Source organism: Leptonychotes weddellii, chromosome 7, assembly GCF_054177405.1.
Source record: "Leptonychotes weddellii isolate Sample4059 chromosome 7, ASM5417740v2, whole genome shotgun sequence".
In the NCBI taxonomy this organism is placed as follows: Eukaryota; Metazoa; Chordata; class Mammalia; order Carnivora; family Phocidae; genus Leptonychotes; species Leptonychotes weddellii.
Window position 1 is genome coordinate 25,694,353 of NC_138375.1, and position 20,793 is coordinate 25,715,145.

General features: G+C 45.1%; 1 protein-coding gene across 1 annotated transcript in view; it reads right to left on the minus strand.

Annotated features, from left to right (window-relative positions):
* Positions 1-19,515, minus strand: part of CAPSL (calcyphosine like) — a 25,380-nt gene extending 5,865 nt beyond the window's left edge. Inside the window, exons 1-4 of the mRNA XM_031030433.2 lie at positions 19,372-19,515; positions 5,446-5,582; positions 3,762-3,939; positions 3,260-3,469 (exon numbers count right to left, since the gene is read on the minus strand). Coding sequence (XP_030886293.1) covers positions 3,260-3,469; positions 3,762-3,939; positions 5,446-5,582 — 525 coding nt within the window. The 5' untranslated portion in view covers positions 19,372-19,515. The remainder of the gene's footprint in view (positions 1-3,259; positions 3,470-3,761; positions 3,940-5,445; positions 5,583-19,371) is intronic.
* Between the last annotated feature and the right edge of the window lie 1,278 nt (positions 19,516-20,793).

The following is a 20,793-nucleotide window of genomic DNA, read 5'->3' on the forward strand; positions in this document are numbered from 1 at the left end:
TTTGCCCTCATCGTAGTAAATCACTTTTCAGTAATAATGACTACTTAATTATTTTGTTGGACATTAGTAAAAAGTAAGAAAGTGGACACCCCTGCCCTTGGCTAGCCTCTTGACTATGCTACCTTTAGTGGATAGAATATTTATCATATAATGGATAAAGTCCCACATGGGAGCAATGGAAATATTTGAGTCATGATACAGAATACAGTACCTTTTTCTCTGCTTAAGACTGATTTTAAAAAATCATCAAATAAGTTTAGGTTATTTATATACACTCAGTAATATATTTAAAATAATTTTAATTATTAAAAAAAATCTTATATGATATAGACTAGACAACAAGACCCATATTCTCTCAAAGGCTAATCTACTTCTGAGAGATTTTTTAAAAATATTTGTAATTGTAAAATAACATATAAAATGAAAACTTCCATACCTAGATATTAAAAAAATAAGAAGTGAAAGTTTCACCCAACTAGGGTGGGGTTTAGAGATAGAATAGGAGAGAGGGTGGCGCCTGAGTGGCTCAGTCGGTTAAGCGTCTGACTCTTGATTTTGGCTCCGGTCTTGATCTCAGGATCATGAGATTGAGCCCTACCTTGGGCTCCATGCTCAGCAGGGAGTCTGCTTGAGATTCTCTCTCTCCCTCTGCCTGTGCCCCTCCCCCCTGCCCACACGCTCTCTCTCCCTCTCTCTCTCTCAAATAAATAGATGAATCTTTAAAAAAAAAAAATCAGAGTGAAGAAGGTTCACTTCATACATTATTTGGTTGCTTTCATACCTCCATCCACGTGGTTTCTGGGACACAGGGTGCTCTGAGGGTAGGATGTGGGGATTATTAATACAGGATCCATTATGTCAAAATCCATGACTACTGTAAACCCCAGGAGCCTTCACGACTACTTGAGAGCTTAGCCCAGACTACTAAAAGTTCACAAATTTGAGCATAATATTTAGTTGAGGAGTCTACTAAATTTCTTGCCTTATTTTAAATTCTGTCTTACTTGGATATCAGCTATATATATTTTTTAAAGATTTTATTTATTTATTTGAGAGAGAGAGAGAGAGAGAGACAGCGAGAGAGGGAACACAAGCAGGGGGGAGAGTGAGAAGCAGGCTTCCCGCGGAGCAGGGAGCCCGATGCGGGGCTCGATCCCAGGACCCTGAGATCATGACCTGAGCCGAAGGCAGACGCTTAACGATTGAGCCACCCAGGCGCCCCTCAGCTATATTTTTTAACCATAAATGAGTGCACTGGCTTCAAACGTAGCTATGCTTCACCATAAGAAATCTTAATGTGTAAAACAACTCAATTTGGAAAAGGTAAGTTAAGAACTAATTATTCTGTTTATAAAAGAATTTACCATGGAGTTTCTTTACACCAACAGTTCCTTGCACATTTAAAATATGATTCAATGTACAAAAGTCTGAATCACACATCACTTTTCAGAAACATTTTCATTATGTCTTTTGGTGAGATCTCCCTGTAAAACCCTCAGCACAATACCCAGTAGATAAGTAGTCAATAAATGATCCAGATCCATAATTATGCAAATGAGGTTCATGTGCGTATTATATGTAGTAATTAAAAAGAGGCACTTCTGAATCTTTTAGAGACAAGGATCTCAAATATGAATGTGAATAAGAGTCATCTGGGGCACTTACTAAAATTGCAAATCCTTGATCTCCACCCAAAAATGATCAGATTCTGTAGTTCCGTGGTGCACCCCGCAAGGTACATTATTAAAACATACCCCCAGATGATGATCATGCACTGTCAGCTGGGTATTAATACAGGGTCTGTGATATTCAGGTGATACCAAACGCTGTAACTGCTAAAAACCCCATTGACCTTTATGAGTATTTGAGAACTTAAGATGGCTTGTTAAAATAAATGTCAAAGGGACAGGGGTGGGAACTTTAAATCAGCTGAATCATAACAACCAGCCACTTTGACTTGGGTTAGAGCAAAGGGCAGCTGAGGTTTCCCCTGGCAATGAGGAGAAGGAACCACCTGCAGAGAGAAGGCAAGTACACCCTGGGATCTCATGTAGAGGTGGGCTAATTTGGGGGAAATGGCAGTTGACTATTTTTCCACTGCCATTTCAGAGATCAAGGGCCAGCAATGTTGGAAGAAAACATATGGTTCAGTTCTGTTATTTCTGTCCCTAAGCATTAGGCTGCCCTACAGAATCTAGAGCACCAGCCCCCCTTTCTTTTAATCCACTTCTGTAATCCCCTCAACTAAAAAGAAGGGTATTTCTCCATCCCCAGCAGGAAAATGTCAGCAGGAAGGAAATAAAGTTTGCCTTCCTAGGCCCCTAACCCCTTGCTAATAAGACTTACCATGAAGTTTCATAGAAAAGTTGGGGGAAATTCCCTTCAGAAGGGGAAGCCTTGTTTCCTATTCCTATCATTGCCATCTTTTGTTCCTTGCTGTGTGACACAGGGGGGTGAGGAAGAACCGTCCCCAGGGTTCTGTGGCTCTGACTGTCAGCCAAGGAGAACACTCCCTTCCCCATCATCAGAGCCTCCAAGACACTTAACAGCTGAACTGGGGCCGAGTTCAGAAGTCCAATCACGGCTGTTGATAAAAGTCATCTCAGCCTGGACACAGTCGCAGAGATACAATGCCTTACCCTACCCAGCTATGCATTTGTAACTTGAAGATACCAGTTAATGGAGGTGGGGTTGTGGCTTTTGTTCTTAAGTTCATTGTAGTTTCGAAATGCAAGTTAATCTCAAAGCCCACTATAGAGGAAATCAAAGTAAATTCTGTTATCTGGCATTCCCTTTACTGAAAGCCTCCCTTAAACGGCATTCCTACATAGCAAAATGTGATCATAAACAATGTTGTGAGGATGAGCGTGAAAAGCACTGCCACCTCCTGAAACACCTTGTGAATCATAGTCCAAAAAATTAAATTATGGTTTCATTTTGAAGTTCAATAGGCTTTGTTGTAGTCTAGTTCATTGGAACGTGGCTGGCTAAGTATGGTAACCATGAAACGGAGTGTTGAATCAAAATATCACATTCTCCAGATGATGGGTATTTAGCTGTATGTGGATCCCTTACCAATATATTGCACACACATATATCTTATCACTTTCTCTCCCAACTTTCTAGATAGTCTCTGAGGAAATATTTTACTTCTATTTATAAAGAATATGTTATACGTATTTCTTAAGGCTTTGGTCCTATTTCCTAATTACAATTACAAATTCGACAAAAGAAATTCCACTTAAGCTCCTGTACTTACCAGTCCATCTTTGTCATAGGGTGAATCAAAGTTATCCAGAAATTTCCTGAACACTTGTTCCTCGGTCCATTCTCCATTTTGATACTTAGGGTGGTGTTTTGCGTTATATACCTCCCGAAGATCTTCAATTGTTATAACTCCGTCTCCAGTCTTGTCTAACTTCCTAAAAGCTTGCATAACTACCTCTTTTCTGGCTCTAGACATTGGAGGCTAGATAAATAGAAAAAAACACATACACAGACAACACAAGAAAATGAGCTTGTTTTGTATCATACATCCTCTCAGTGTTATGAAATGGTTTGCATGTTTGTTTGTTAACAAACAAAATGTTTGTTAAACATTCATGACAATTACTCCAAAAAGACCCTCAACCTGTTATCAATCTCCTTCCCATCTCCTCTACAGTACACTGACAACTTCTGAAAACAAAACCTCAAAATAGCCAACCCAAACCATGTGAAAGCCAAACTTAGCAGATACACTGATTCATGAGGTCACTTACTCTTAATGTAAGAAGAAATTCATTGAAGTCTATTGTTCCATTTCCATCTTTATCAAACCTCCGGAAGAGCTCTTCTGCCTCTTCCTTTTCCATGACCACGGCATAATCATTTAGCCCTTTCACAAATTCTTTGAAGTCAAGGGTTCGGTTATTATTGTCATCCATAATTCGAAACACTCTAAAGAAAATACACACACACATACACACAAAGAGAGAAAGAAAAAAAAAAAAAACAGAGAACAAGGTGTAAGGATAAAGATTTAAAAATGAACCACTCTCAAGGTTTTTCAAAGTAAAATACAGAAGCCCTAGATTTTGTTCTGTACCCTCCTTCCAAAATTAGAGAGCCTCTTCCCAGCATCTCATAAAATAAAATGTACTATGTGATTCTAATTCTATGACATTCTGAAAAAGGCAAAGTTATAGAGACAGTAAAAAGACAAGGGGAAGGGGAGAAGAGAACAGGCAGAGCACAGGGGATTTTTAGGGCAGTTAAACTATTCTCTACAATTTTATAATGGTGGATACATGACCCTATGCACTTGCTAATGCCCACAGAACTTTATAGTACAAAGAGTAAACCTTAATGTGTACAAATTTTCAAAAAATTATTTAGGAGGTCAGGGGAATTTAACTTAAGCAGACAGTGACAAGAGAACCTAACTGTATTACAAAAGTTTGAAACAATCTCACTGAAGGTGGGGGTGGGGTATGCTGACTTAAGTAACTGTGGAAGTGAGTAGAGTCTGTAGGACTAAAGGGACAAGGAACCACACATAAGCACTGAACTCTAGTTGATAAAGATATTTCCCATGGAGATTTGAGTTAACAATTCTGATATGCTATAAGGTATACTGGAATTGAACAATTAAGTAAATAGATGGCAGATAGTGGAAGCTAGGTGTATCACGGTTGAAATGGGAATTTAGATAAGCTAGTTAGGTGTCTGACTCTTGATTTTGGCTCGGTCATGATCTCAGGGTGGTGGGATGATCGAGCCCTGCATTGGGCTCTGCACTCAGTGCAGTCTGCTTGTCCCTTTCCCTCCCCCACCACCCTCCCACCGCTTGGACTCTCTCGAGTAAATAAATAAATAAATAAATAAATAAATAAATAAATAAAATCTTTAAAAAAAGGAGAGAGAGATAAGGCACAGGATCTGACCACTGGAGGCTAACAATCTCTTTCTCCTTAGATTTCCTGGTCTTGAGGACTTCTCACACTATCAGAGGGTCCGAGGACAGGCCCTACCAAGCCAAGGGGATATTCACTGCAGTGGGATTCTCTCCCGTGGCCCGCCGGAGGTGAGCAAGACCGGACTGCCTGAGAACAACCTCCTCCCTCTTCCACGTCTGCCGCTATGGTCACAGCTGCTGGGAGTGTCTCTCTCCATGTCCTGCTGGGGGCCTCCTGGACCTGCACATGCCTCTCCCTTCACTTCCAGTTGTCCCGGTATCTGTATTCTCTTGTCGCAGACACAGCCTTGCTGAATCTGCGACGAAGACCTAAAAATTGTCACAAGGGACTTCAGCGATCACTTCTTCCAAACTGCATTTTATAACTAGGGAACGGAGACCCTAGGAGGCCAAGACTTGCTCAAGGTCATAGAGCTGGTAATAGCCTCACCCGCCTGTGTCCTGCCTCTTTACTTCATCCCCCTGCCACCCCCTGGCCTGGATCTTACCTGCCAAGTCCTTTGATGCCTGCAGAGCCCCTGGCCAGGCACTGCAGTCGGAGTCTTTCAATGGGGTCGGTGGCCGTGGTGAGCTTTTTCTTGGCCTGGATCGCCATCTCCCGATCGTGGCGTGCTGTCCCTGCCATCTGAGAGAATTCACAGCACCTTAGCAGAGCTTGGGCCTCATCACCTGCTTCTGGCTGGGCAAAGGGTCAGCAGCTTCTCCCAGAAGGAGAACACTCTCATCCATTTCCCCGGGAAAAGCCTCGAACCTTCCAGAATTTCCAACTTTTAGCTAGACCAACTATGTGCCTGGTGTATTTCTTGCTTACTTATCTAGTCCTGCGGACATCTGACTTCTCCAGCCTGGAAAACAGTTATAAATAAACAGCCTTTCCCAGATACACTTTCATCTTGCCGAAACCCTCCTCCTGCCATAAAATGAAAAGTCCCACTTCCCTATACTCTCCTTTTTGAGCCACCCTTCTAGGCTTTATTCTTATATTTAGCATTCTACACATTCCCTTTGACACCACATTTAGTATTCTCTTCTTTGGTCTAAACATTAATTTTTATTGTTTCTGTCTTGACTGAGATTCTCCATGCTGGGCCTTCATAATTCCTGCCCATAACTAGCAGGTTTTAACAGGTTAGTGTTCGTTGATACCTGGATTCTTAAGACAGAAAATGGTAAATAGACACTATCTCCTGACAAATAGATATAATATCTTTTTTTGTCTACAGTTTGGCTTTTGTGCTTTAAATATTCAGAAATAGGAGAGGATGGGTAAAGGGAAGCTCCCTCCTGAGAGGTCCCTGAGCCAGATACAAACTCTTGCAGTGAACTTGGGTTTTCAGAATGTGCAGGACAGTGGAAAGCTCTCTGGGCTGGGGGCCTGGAGACCCAAGTTCTAGTCCAGACTCCAGCCCACTCCCAGTGACATCTGAGTAAGTCTCTGGGCCTCTGGTTTCTCTTCCTCTGTCAAGTGAAAGGATTGGATTAAACGATCTTACACTTCCTCCCTGTTCCAAAAACAACTAATCCTCCTATGAGCTCACTGACCCAGTAAATGAGGGATTCTAGAAATTACTTTTCTTAATGTGAGTTGTGAATGAAGGAGCAAGACAGTTGAGGGGTAGGCAGACACAGCATTCAAATGCAGAAAAGATAGTGTTGGAATGGACCTGCCCTTGGCTCAAGGGCCCCTCCTCCCTGGCCAAGTGCTGGCACTTCTCCTGAGGGCCACACCAGGAGCAGATTCTTTTCAGCGGGGATAACAACCCTCAGATTCATGCTCTCTAAGGCTATTCCTCTCAATACAAGCTGTGAGTTCTCCCCACAAAGATGTCATTATTTAACTTTAGAGAGAGGGAATCTCAGACTGAAACCTGAGACCAGAATAGATAAGTCAGGGATGCGAATGCTCAACTGCCTCATTTCCTACCGCACCTCCTAAGAGCCAACTTATAGGTTCCCTCCTTCTTGATCTGCATTCTGATTCCCACGACATGAATGCAAGTGGGAGTAATTCTTCTCAGTTCTCTTGGACACCAGGGCAAGAAGGAGGCCTTTGTCTGTTAGGTCCTGGCTGCTTTATTGCACAAGAAGAAACTGCTCTGCCCAAAGCTGGGTGGATCCTCCCTTGCTTCCTCCAGCACCGACCGCACAGGTTTACCAGAATTCCAGATGGCCACCCACCACACTTTTGGAGACCTCCCTCTGTGCTCCTAGTGGGCCTGTACAGACAGTGTTCAAACTCATCCAACAATCTCACCCATGGCCCCAAATCACCTGTCTTCCTGGCAGCATTAGCTTTCTTAAAACCTGCATTTTCGGGCGCCTGGGTGGCTCAGTTGGTTAAGCGACTGCCTTCGGCTCAGGTCATGATCCCGGAGTCCCTGGATCGAGTCCCGCATCGGGCTCCCTGCTCAGCAAGGAACCTGCTTCTCCCTCTGACCCTCCCCCCTCTCATGTGCTCTCTCTCTCTCTCTCTCTCTCTCTCGTTCTCTCTGTCTCAAATAAATAAATAAATAAATAAATCTTAAAAAAAAAAAACCTGCGTTTTCCCGTTACTATTTTGTCACCTGATGTCAAGGTGACAACTCCTGGAGGTTGATCCCAGCTTCCAGCCCTAACGCCACCCCCATGGAAGGCTTCAGCCACAGTCGGAACTCTCTCCAATACAAGCACTTCCTAGCCCTGGCCTTGGGCTGCTAGAGGCGCGGGCCCTGGCCTCACCCCGCCCGCCCTCTCACCGCAGGAGCTGGAACGGAAGCAATCAGCAATCGTGTGCCCTCCTCATTCTTAAACCCCCTTCAGGGTCTGCTCCTTCCTGCCCCTCCCCCGCGCTCAGCACTACCTGCCCAGTGGTCGTCCCCCGCCACTCACCTCCACATCCTCATGTCCACTACTTGTCCCCGGCCTTTCGCACCCCGCTGTCCCCACTCTGGTTTCCCACACCAGCCTATAGGCAGGCGGGGAACGGAGAGACACACAGGCTAAAAACCAGTAATGGGGAGACGGTGAAATCTGGCTCCCAGGTGTGTCAGACACAGCATGAGAAAGAACCCATGTGGGGCTCTTTTTACACACCTTCAAGATAAAATTAAGAACATCAATCACCAATGTTTATTGTGCCCCCTCCTCGTGGTAAGCGCGTGCCCCGTCCTCACAAACACCTTAGGAGCGGAATTGACAACAGAAACTCAAACAAATACACGTGCATCATGTTCGCAACAGCATTCCTCACAGTAGCCAGAAGGCAGAAACAACCCAAACGTCCATCCACAGATGAACAGATGGACAGACTGTGGTTCCGCTTGTCCAAGGCCACCAAGTGTTCAGATGCACTACTTCCATGTGGACCCAGGTTTGGGATCATATTAACACTGCGTTATCCTCTACTGTTCCCATGCTCCTGCCTGGTCCTTCTGTGTAATAAGTGTAAACATGACCCATGTGAGAAGAATCGACTCATTCACTAACTCAACAGCTATCTGTTGGGTAGATACTGTTGGTCAGATTCTGCTAGGTGCTAGGAACCCAAAGATGGACTAAGGTCTGTCCCTGTTCCTCAGGAGCCCAGATTTCACTAGCAGGTGGTGGTTCCACAACATTACAAATGTATATCTGTATGGTATAATTTTAAATGACTAATTTCATGTTATGTAAATTCCATCTCAATTTAAGAAAAAAAAAAAGCCCTATGAGTAGTTACAGCTATGATTTCTATTTCACAGATAAAGCAACTGGGGCACCATCGATGTGGCTCCCAGGAATTCACACACCCCATCAGGACAGTGAGATGGCCCCAAGCCCCTCCTCCCCCAGCAGAGTGGGGAACTAAGGCATGCGCTGGGAAAGCAACTTGCTCCAAAGTCTTCGCTGACACCCAAACGTAGACCTTCTGACGTTCAAGCAGAGCTCTTTGTACTTCACCACGTTTGTGAAATAAGACGAAAGAATCTCAAAGCACAGTTAGATAGTATCCACCCACAGGAGAGCAGGGCAGAGTCCAGGAAAGCATCCTGCGGGTTCTAGCCCCCATGGCCGACCCTACACAGTGACCACGCACGTGGTGACCTCTGGAGGTGACTTTGGTATATTCAGGAAGAAGAAGTCCATCCTCTCCTGTCATGATTCTTGAAACGCCCATGCTGACCATTCGCTTTCATCACTAGTTACCCAGTTCATGGACAAACAGCTAATATGTTCTGTGTGCTGTTTTCAAGTCACAAGTGTCAGAGAGGAAGGATGACTCTGAGAAGCAAGCCCTTGAATAGCGTAGAATCTTAAATTTGATTTAAGATTAACCACTGAAGTCCCATGGTTAAGCAGGACAGGAAACAAAGTTTGGTAAGAACTGGGGGTTTCAAAGAAAGCACGGCAGGGAAGGGTTTGGATGAAGAAGGGTGACACCCTGGGCTTCTGGAGTGTGCATTAAGTCTCCAGGCACGTGGGCAAGAGTCTGTCCCCAAACGTGAGTCACCGACGTCACTGCACGGCATAAAGCGTCCCTTGACTGCAGAAGACCCTCCCTGAGCCTCTAGGAGCCCGCCCAATGATGACAGCAGAGGCGGTCCCGCCCAGCCAGAGCAGGGTCAGAAAGAGGATGCCCTCCCCAGGCACGTGGCCGCAGCGCCGCCTGGTGTTGGCACCGCATCTGCGCACTTCAACAAATGTTTATTAAGGGCTTAGTTTAGAGCGGGTCACTGGGTTAGACTGGGGAAGAAGGAATAAGAAACACAGTGTTTCCAGAGGAGGTGGGGGGAGAGCAACCCACTACTCAGCCACCGCAAATCAGAAGAGGGTGGCTAACCTGCCTTGGAGCGGGCTCTCTGAAGCTTTCTCAGAGGAGATGATGTCTAAGCTTTAATCCTAAAGGAAAGAGTAGTTATCCAGGCTAGGGTCGTGGGGGACGGAAGAAGGAAGGGCACTGTGCACTTCCCAAGTGCCAAGGCCCAAGCGAAAGAGAAAGTGGTATAATTACGGACATGCAAGTGTTCTGGCAGGATTGCCGCATGGTGGGCGGGTGGTGAGATGAAGCCGTTGTTGGGATAGGGAGGGAATATGGGAAGGCGAGATCTGGAGAAAGAGGGCACTGGGCAGGTAAGCAGGCATCAGATCCCAAGGAACCTGGGACACATGCTGGGCAGTTTGGATCCTGTACTGAGAGCAACAGGAGACCACAAAGGGCTTCAACGAGGGAGTGACAGTTGGCGTTGTCAAAGAGCCCTCTGATTCAGTGTGGACAATGGACGGGAAGCTGGCCCAGACTGGGGACAGCCAGGGGCGAGGTCCCGCTGACTGGGTGAGGTATTGGCAGCGGGGACGGAGAAAGGAAACGAGATCTGAATGCGTGGAGGAGAGGGAGGGCTCAGCGGTGGCCACCAGAGCTCTTGCTTACTGCTCCGCGCCCCCGCCCCCCACCCCCGCCGGCTGTTGAGGAGGAACGTTCACCGAGCAGCAAGAAGCAGAGACCTGGAGACGTGGGGCACAGACCGGGTGGAGCCACCAGCAGCAAAGCCAAAGGAGACTTTGCAGCAGGGCTCCCCAGGTGTCCTCACGCGGGAGCGAGTTAAGGCTTCCTCATCCCACCGTCCTGGCGCAGAGCTGCTGGCCGCTGCCAAAGCGCTCTGCTTGGATTTCAAAAGAAGCATTGTGAGGCAGGATATGGAAAAGCAAAATTGCATGGAGGTCTGTCTCTTCATGAGTCTCGGTGAAAAGTCTTCTTGGCTGAGTTCAGGGACAGATTGAAACTCACTGAACTGTGGAACAGCTTCCGCCCCAGGTTATGGTCTTCGGTGTCCTCTTGTGGTAATAATCTGAATTACATCTCGCCCGTGGCCATAAGCTGAGTCAGGTCTCTGTCTTCGTCTCTCTGTCTCTCTCTCATGAGACTACACCCAACAACCTGCACACAGACGCGAATCTTAAAACCAGAGAGACTGCCCCAGGAATCATTTATCCAGACATCCATAAAGAGAAAGCACCAAGATCTTCCACATCCTCTTTGATGCAATAACCCAAGGAAACGTCTCACTCCACCCTCTAAAGCACACTACCCTCTTTTTTTTCCGTGACATTACCCTTCTGGTTTTCCTCTTTTACAAAAAGGATGGTTGCGTGAAGATGCAGAGGGAGCCGAAGCAGGTTTAGTCAGGTCAGACAAACTTTAGAGAAGGGGAGAGTTAGCCTGTAAGAGTTGGGGTGAGGCACAGAATTAGGGAAACATGGTAGGGGGAGCAGAGGGGAGATGGGTGGTGTGCCGAGGAGGAGGAGGGAAAGCAGGCTGGCCTCGCCTGGCTGGGCAGGGATGTGCACCATGATGATTGGACCTGGTTTTGCCTGGACAGTCCTCTTTGCACCCCACTGCCTGGGGCTCTGAGGCAGGGGGACAGGGTAGAGTGAGGGAACCTCCCCGTGAGGAGGTCACACAAGCCCAGCACTGTGAGAACAGTAACCATCCAGTCTTTCCTAAGACTTCTCCTGCCTCTTAATGCCATCAAGCCCAGGCCATGTAGTGAGTTTTGCCTTAAAAACATTTTTAGGCGTTTCTGTAACTGTTAAATACCTGCACCATTACACTAACCATTCCAATAGCAAGGGACCCAGAGTTGCTATATAGTAGCTCCGTGTGATTTTAAACATTCTTCTATTTAGAGAAAAGAAAAGAGCAAGGCAATGTCACAAGTAGGTAGCTGCTGCTTAAACCGTAGAGCTTCCAACTCATTCTTAGGAGGTGAGAGACATACTGGCCTTCTCTCAAGCCAAACCTTTCCCCATCTTCCAGCTCAGGCTTGACCCAGTGCCTAAGGCCATCCCCATGGGGAGGGAGGACATGCGGGGGTCTCTAGCCTTTCTCTACTTGGGAATGGGATGTAAGACTCAAATTTTGATTTAGACTCAGTGCATCTTTTAATAATTGAAATGCCATCCAGGGGTGGGGTGAGGCATACAACGGATGGTGTTTGAAGGCAATGGTTGGGAAATATTAAGCCATCTCTACTGACTCCATCCAGTCCATTCGATAAACTAGTTACTGCTATGTGATAGATGGCAAAAGCCTGTAGTTCCTCAACAGTTTCCCTTAGAAAATGCTCCTCTGGAATAAATTAGATCCCAGTGCTCAGAATACCCTAGCAGGTGGCTAGGAGGTGTCCCCTCTGAGACTGAAATGAAAGACTCAGACGATTTGAGGAAAGACATGGTTTCTGCAGTAGAGTCCGGGAACCCGCACCCCCAGCCCCAGTATAATCACAGGTGTGGGTCAGTGTTGTTGACATCCTGGGGATCCTTCGTTGAACCCATCTGAGCTCAATTCAGCTAACCAGACCCTTAGCATCTCTAGCTACTAATAAGGGACCGTGCTAATTCTTCAGACAGTATTACAGAGCTGTGCTTCCATTGATTTCACCCACCCTGCCCTCCCTCCCCGTCCCCAGGGGATATTTGACAATGTTTGGAGACATGTTTGGTTGCCACAACAGGGGTCTGGGGTCCTACTGGCATCTAGCGAGTAGAAGCCAGAGATGCTGCTAAACATCCTACAATGCACAGGACAGCCCTTGACAATCAAGAATCCTCCAGTCCAGAATGCCTGAGGTTGAGCAGCCCTGCCGGAGAGAAAGAACTGGGAGCATCAGGGACAATGAGAGCATTAGAGGTGTTGTTGAAAAATAAATGTCCATGCCCCACCCCAAGCACAGTAAGTTAGAATCTCTAGGTGTGAGTGCAGGGATGGGCACGGGGCTCAACAGGGGGCTCAAACTCACGGCCCTGCAATCAAGACCCTGAGCTGAGATCGAGAGTCAGACGCTTAGCTAACTGAGCCACCCAGACGCCCTTCAGAGGGTTTTAATGTGCGCCAGAGTTTGAGAATAGAAACAACAGGAGCTACAAGGTCCCTCTAGTGGCAGGAGTGAGACCTTGAGGGGAGGGGCTAGAGGAAAGACTGTAACATAACCCAGGATAAACAAACTGAGGGTTCTAGAGGGGAAGGGGGTGGGGGGATGGGTTAGCCTGGTGATGGGTATTAAAGAAGGCACGTACCGCATGGAGCACTGGGGGTTATACGTGAACAATGAATCATGGAACACTACATCAAAAACTAATGATGTAATGTATGGTGATTAACGTAACATAATAAAATAAAATTTAAAAAAATTCAGGCATGAAAAGAAGTGGTAGTAACTGCAATTCTAACGGCTCCAGGGCCACGCCCGTGGCTCAATGCTTTACACGCACGAGCACATGGCCTCAGGTGGCAGGTTCTATCAAATATTGCCGCCCTGTTCCAGGAAGTCGGCACTGACCCAGAGAACCCGGCTCACTGGCCTGAGAAAGTGCCAGAGGCGGTGACAGTTAGCTCTGACACCTGACTGTGCTCTGCCTATGTCCCCACGTTCAACAGCGACGTCACGGTGCTCATACACTGCTTTGGGAATTCAGCGAAGGTCCATGAAATGAGAAGGAAAGCAAAAGCTTCAAGGAAGTGACTGCCTCGGAGGGCTGGAAGGCTTTCACAGCAGGGGAGGGAAGGGGGGAGCAGAGCAGAGCAAAGCCAGGCCACAGGAGGGTCCTAAACGTGCACCCTCTCCCTCCGGCCTCAGGGTCCTTGCTCAGTTAGTAGAGTGATGTACAAGGTGTTGGGTTTTCGTTTGTTCGTTTTCTGAAATCTACATTCAAAGCTACTGCGCTGATTATCTTCCATTATATTTACTCTTTTCCCACAAATTATTTTTAAAATTCTTCCACAGCATATGAATAGAAGAAACAGCTGGGTTTTGTTTGGATTGCTAACTTCCACGTCGATCTAAAGTATGACGGTGTGTAATCCATACTTTAACATGAGCACACTGGAAATGAGATGTCACTGAAGTCTGGCATCTTATTGGGTTCCCTCTGTGCCGAAATACATTTTCTCAAGATGTGTAAAATTCATGCTTTAGCTGTTGTCCACAGGCCCGTTTCTCTAGAGCCCATGTCTGCTCAATCATAGTCTTTTATTCTTTCTGCTGATCTTTGGGATGTGATTTAAGTCCTCGTGTTACTGTTTATGATATGGCATGATTTGAGAATAATGTTTTATAAATATCAGTATTGTAAAGTGCCTACTTCATACATCTGCTTGAAATTTCATTTTATTAATTCAACCAGGGCTGGGATTCAGGCTCAGTAAGGTAGGTGGCTAGGGTGCAATGTTTAAGGAGGCCCTCAATCTCAGGACTGTGCAAATGTCAACCTTGCACTTGCCCAAGCCTAAGAGTCAGTGCCTCCTTAAATATTGTGCCCTAGGTGCTACTTTGCCTCACCCTAGTCCTGGTCCTGAAGTCAATGTATGTTTATTGAACACCTGTTATGTGCCACGCAGTAGTAACGAATGAGACAGCCAAGGTCCCTTCCAGGAGTTTGCATTCCTCAGAGTAGTTTTAACTTTGTTGAATTTGAACTACATCCAAACATTGCAATTGGTTTATTCTAAGGTCGTTCCAATCTCCTGTGACTGCTGCATTCCTCTTTCAGTTGGGTGGCCACGTGAATGAGTTCTGGCCAGAGACTCAACTAAAAGTACTGAGGATTCTGGGAGAACTCTTCCATCTTGTTTGCCTCTTCCTGCCTTGAACAAGAATGCAATGTCCGGAGACGTGGCAGCCTTTGTGCAGTCATGAGGAAAAAACCAAGGGAATCACAGAGGATACCAACTTGTAGCCCTAATATCACTGTGCTGCTGAACCAAGTCAGCAACTGCCTAACTCCACACTCCTGTCATGAGGAACCTATTTGCTTAATACACTGTTGGTCAGGTTCTCTGTTACAGCCCAAAGTATTTCTAACTGATAGGATTTGCAAGAAGCTCCCCCTGAGAAGTGGGAAGGGAGATAATGTAACTCCATTATAATCTGTTCTCTCCGTAGAATTTTATCAGCATTTAGCAACCTCTGCAGCATTTTTGGCTACAAAGAGAGTGAGAAATACTGTTTAGCCTTCTATTCAAGGACCCATATAACTAACACAATGTGATACCAGGTTTACTAAAGCACAGAGGCCCCAGGGTTATGAGATCCTTATAATGAGCATCCCCTGGGAATCTCTGGAGGCAGGAGGCAACGTAATAACACTCTCCTTGCTGTCTCCTTCTCCATCTTGCTCTGCCTTGAGTCTCTGGGGTTTTTACCAGGAAATTGCTTGCAATCTATTCTGGTCAGGCATCATGCTACATGAAAGATCTTAAAGAAGCAGAGTAAGAAAAGATCTAAGCTACACAAAAGTAAGCAAAGATTTGGCTGGATTTATGTACAAAATGCAAAAAAATAATAATAATAAGACAAAAGAAAAATAAAACTTTTGTTCCAAACTCCCTGGTTTTAGTGACCAGGCAATGTTCCAATATCCCACTTTTCAGGTACTGTGAGACCTTGACCTCAGTGATTTCAAACCCACTGTGAAGATAAACCCCAACTGTGTATCTTCTACTACTTTTAGATGGGAGTAAAGGTCTGACTACCATTTGTATTTTTGCAACATTAGAAACAAAATAACTTACTTAGTAGCTATTTTATAGTCACTTGTAATGCTTCCTTTGGAGTCATTTGTCTATATAATGTTTATTTTATTGCCACTTAGAAATCCAGCCAATTATTTGCATCTTGCAGGCTCTTAACCCATACTTCCAGAAAACCAACAAGTGTTGATGGATAGAGTGACAGCATCAGTGTAGACTGGCATATGAGACAGGAATTGTGTCCAGCTACTCATAACAGAAACAGGTAATTTTCTCTGAAAATGATAGAGGTTTATTTTCCTCTCATGTAAAGAAGTCCATGCCCCAAGAAAGTATGATCTTTCTACCTAACTGTTGTTTTTAGCCTCAAGGTTGCCTCCAGTTACAAAAGAACCATAGCTGTTCCCACCACTGCATCCACACCCCAGGCAGCAGAGAAGAGTGAGGACAAGAAGAGTGTACTTGGTGGCTGAGTCATCCCTCCTTAATGGCTCCCACAGGACTCCGCCCAACTCCTTCCACTGAAATCCCATTGGCCAGTCCCATAAAGGAAGCTGGTGCTATGGTCTAAATGTTCATACCCTTCCAAAATTCATAAGTTGAAGTCCTAACTCCCAGTATTAGGAGGTGGGGACTTTGGGAGGGATTTACATCATGAGGGTAGCACCTCCATGAACGGAATTAGTGCCTCATAAGGGAGGCTCTGGAGAAATCCCGTGCCCCTTCTACCACCTGAACAGCAGAGTGAAGGTGATGGCTCTAGACCAGGTAGACGGCCCAACCAGGCTGGTGTCTTGGTCTTGGATTCCCAGCCCACAGAATTATGAGAAATACACTTTTATTCTTATAAGCTAACCAGTCTAGAGCAGCCCGAACAGATAAAGACAGCTGAGAAACCTAATTTTGGGCTGGGTACTTTGCCATCCTTCAGGTTGTGTTTATAAAGAAGAGGAAACTGGCAACTGGCACTTTCTGCCACAATTGGCACAAGAAATAGAGTCCTTCTAGAAAGTGTGTGAGCACATCCAGATCAGTTTATTCCACGACATCATGCAAAGCAACCAGATCACCCTGACGGAGGAGACTGATGTGAATCCTGGAATCAGAAGTTAGCACATTGATGATTTCGGGGCTCTCAACCTCTGTTCCCCCAAAGAAACTAAGATCTGCTTTTCTCTGGGCAGTTATCAAGAAGACCCTGAGTTTAAGCCAACATAACCTAAAATGATCTAGACCTGGTGACATCAAACCACAGCCCATGGGCCAAATTTGCCCCTCCACCTAGTTTTGTAAATAAAGTTTTATTGGAAAACAGCCACGCACATTTGTTTATGTGTTACCTGTGGCTGCTTTCATGCTACGACAGCAAAGTTCAATAGTTGCCACAGAGACCTCTGGCCCACAAAGCCCGAAATATCAGTTTGACATTGATTAGATTGCTCTTTCAATCTTCTCGACCTATGCCACTCTCTTCCAAACCTTGTCTTGAAAATCACAGTAAAAATGGAGATGAACTCACTCACATCACCTGCTCCAAGTCTATAAAGGTACAGACTGACTTTGTCCTCCCTCCCCCGAAGGAAGTGAGAATTGCCTCCCATATAAGGATAATCTCCACCTACAACACAAATTCCAACCCCTCTTCAACCCTCAGCCATCAGTTATGCCCCTTTCCTCCCCTCCACCAGCTCCTCTTTTTAGTTCATGAATCTGCTGTGGTCCCTCCATCCTAGACTGCCTCTAGCTCTCTCCCTTCAAAGCCCAACTATCTGAAGGAGTCTTGCATTTCTCCACTTTCTCACGTCCCATTCATACTTCAGTCCACTGCAGTCTGGTCTCCACTGTCCCTCCATTGAGCATTCTCTCAGAAGCACTGCCAACCTGATTGACAACTTCAACTGTCACTTCTAGTTTCTATTTCACTTTGCCCAGCAGTTGACTCTATTGATCATTCTTCCTTCTTGAAACTTCTCTCTCAATGTCTATGAATCTACTTTTCTCTGTCTCCCTTCCTCTCAGGTCTGACCTACTTTGCCTCTCCCTTGTCCTCTGCCTGCTTTTTAAAATGCTACTGTTTCCCAGGATTTGACTATTTATCCTCATCATGCTCTCATGCCATCCCATGGCCATTTTAGCCACATCCACTGACAGAATGACGACTCCCAAATCTTTAACTCATGCACTGTCCTAGCTTCAGAGTCAGATTTCAAATTTCCCACAAAATGTGTGCACTTCAATGACCTACAGACAACTCAAGTTTAATGTTCCAGAACCAAGTTCATTATTTTTTCCTCTTACTCCTTGCCTCAGGAAATCATACCACCATTTCCCCAGGTCATTACCTTTGACTCCTCCTCACACTCTACATGGAATCAGCAGCCAAGTCCTGTAGAATTTCACCATCTTGACACCCCTTGCCTCTCTGTTCCTTCCCTCACCTCCATTGCCATGGATACCACCTTAGTCCAAGACCTGGTCACCTCCCATTTCCACTATTGCAGTTACCTCTTAGCTGATTCCTTGTCTCTAATCTTCCTCCCCTCCAACCATCCTCCAGATGACTGTCAAAGCAATCTTTAAAAATTGGACATCTGAACTTCACACTCTAAAAAACGCTTTGGTGGCTCCCCACTGTGTGCAGGTAAACAGAAAATATCTTAGCATTTGAGGTATATTCTGGCCCTGCCTGTCTCTCCAGCCTTGTTTCTAGTATTTCTCCACCCCTTTAAAATCTATTCTGCATTTATACCCACTCACATTCCCCAAACACCCTATGGTTTTCTGTCCCTGTGCCTTTATACATGCCATCCCACGTTAAGGAATACCTTCCCTCACTTGTTGGACTAGAGAAGTCCTGTTCTTCCTTGTATAGTCACTATGGTGAAGCCTCACATAACTACTCTCGCCAGAGTGAAACAGCTTGCATCTTTCTTTGTATAATCTGTGCAAAACCCAAACAGTGTCCATGTTGAATCCTGATGCAACTCTTCGCTTTCAGAACTGCCTCTCCTACTAGACTGTGAGGTTCTTAAGGGCAAAGGCTGTAAACTTTGTGTCTCCTGTCATATCATCAGCACTTAGCAGGATGCCACTAGATTGCTATTGGAATTGATCATTGCTATTGTTATTAGATCACTGTTATTTGAATATAAATAGAAATTAATGTCCACAATTTAAACCTCAATATTTAAGATGCACAGTTACAAAATAAAGACATTTCTGTAGTAATAAGATTTTGGTTAAAAAAAGAAAAATAAGAGCTCTAAAAACAGGAAACAATTTCATCTACTTAGTATGATTTAACTACACCCCAGACTAAAGGCAAGATAAACGGTATTGCTATTTAATAAGGTCCTTTTCAATTTTGTGATCAGTCAAATCAACTCCACAATTTTTAGCAAGCTCTGTCCAGCCCACTTTAATATGAATTCTGTTTTTGTTTTCATTTTTTTAATCTAAGTGGTCAGTTCAGCAGGGTATGGCAGAAATACCACATCTTCCAATGTCGGAAAAACCAAGGTCTGAATCAAAGCTCAGTCTCTTAATTGTATTATGACTTGGAGATATTTCATCTTCTTGAAGTTCAGTTTTTTCACTGGTCATACAAGCTAGTGGAAGCAATTCACCCAAACACTTCACACCTCGGTACCCTGTGCATAGTGACTGCTCAGTGATGTTTATTTCCTTCCCCTTTACAGACTAAAATTGATTTCTATACCTTTTTACCTGAGCATTTCTTCACAAAGATGGCAAATCCTCTCCCAGAACCACGCTATTTCCTCCTTAGACTGACAACCAAGAACTCTCATCAACTGCTGGTTTTCTCTTTAGAGAGTAACACCTTCCAGTCTTCTTTCTCTTTCTTTCTTTGTTTAGCTAAAACTAAACAAAGTGGTCAAGTCAATATAATAGATCAAAAACATTGATTTACCTTAAATGCTAACCTGCTGCCACCAGTTGCTGGGAACTGAAACTACGGACGCTCTCCCCAGGTGTGTGTCTGGGAGGGCTCAGCCCCTACGATCCCCCTTGGCCTCCTCCCAGTCACCTTCCTCCGCAGTGTTGCTGGCCGCCCTCTTGGCGCTGATTGCACAGCTTGGACTCACTGAAGCAGAGTCACAGCCTGATTGGCTCAGTTCACTGTCAATCCCTACCCTGGCCCTGCCTTTTCTCAAGTTTACACTTTTGTTGCCTAGGAAATGCGGTGGCTGTGAAAGCCCAAGCAGCTTCCCAGGGAAGGAAGCCAGCAGGAAGAGTAGCTGGCGATTGTTTGGTTTCAAGGACATCAAAACTTGCCTCTTGGTTGTATAAAATAATGTTCAGCAAAAAAATAAATAAATCAATTTAAAAATAATAATAATAATAATAATGTTCAGCAAATTGCCTTACTCCGTTCGGTAACCCCTTCCTGCCCTTCTGTTGTCTCCAGATGGCATTCTGCTAGGGTGTTCATTATCTCTCGGGTGAGACTTAAAACCTCAACACACAGGAGATGCTACGTGTAATTCTAAGTGATTCAAAGCCCTCTCTCCTTCTCCACAAGCTCACACTGACAGGATGCCATTCCGTACTGTTTCCACCCTTGGTGTTCTCTTTTCTTCTTTCTTCTCCTCCCGCTTCTCATTTCTCTTTTTACACTTGTTCCTTAGCAATGAATTTGCCAGATTAGAAGCAGTCTAGTGTCCTGTTTAGAAAACAGTGCCTAACTCACGCTCTCCTTCATTCTTGTACCCATGACATCCACCCAACCTCATCATTTCCACCCCTTCTCTCACTTCTGTCATAAAGTAGTCCAAAACAACTGGGACTCTAATGATGAAGACTGGAGTTCCACATTCTCTTCTGCATTGTACGTTATATGGATTCTCAGATGAGTGTGGTCATTGATTTCTATAATCTCTACAGAGGACATTGTATTTGTTTTGTTCACTTCTCACCCTCGCACTGGAGATCAAAGAGGTATACTCTCTGTGGATTTTAATGAAGATTTGCCTTGGTTGAAGGAATTTCCATCGGAGTGTGACTTGAGGAACAAGAAGGGGCCACTTGCAAAATAAGTCCTTTGTCTCTCTTTGAGGATAAATGCTGTTTTCAGAAGGCCCCTCTCCATGGTACATGACACCCACCAAGCAGTAAAAAACTATTGACACTGACAAGGTACTTGATGTGCGACCCACTTCCACTTCAGGATAGCTCTGAGTGCCTTCCCCACACACCGTTAGCTTTTCATCCAAAAACATGCCTCCTTACTGCAGCTGACCTCAAGGTACTAAGCTGTATCATTCCATTTTCACTAAGTGAAATTACTAAACAACTAACCACTGAGACAAGATGCACTGCGAATATCAGATAG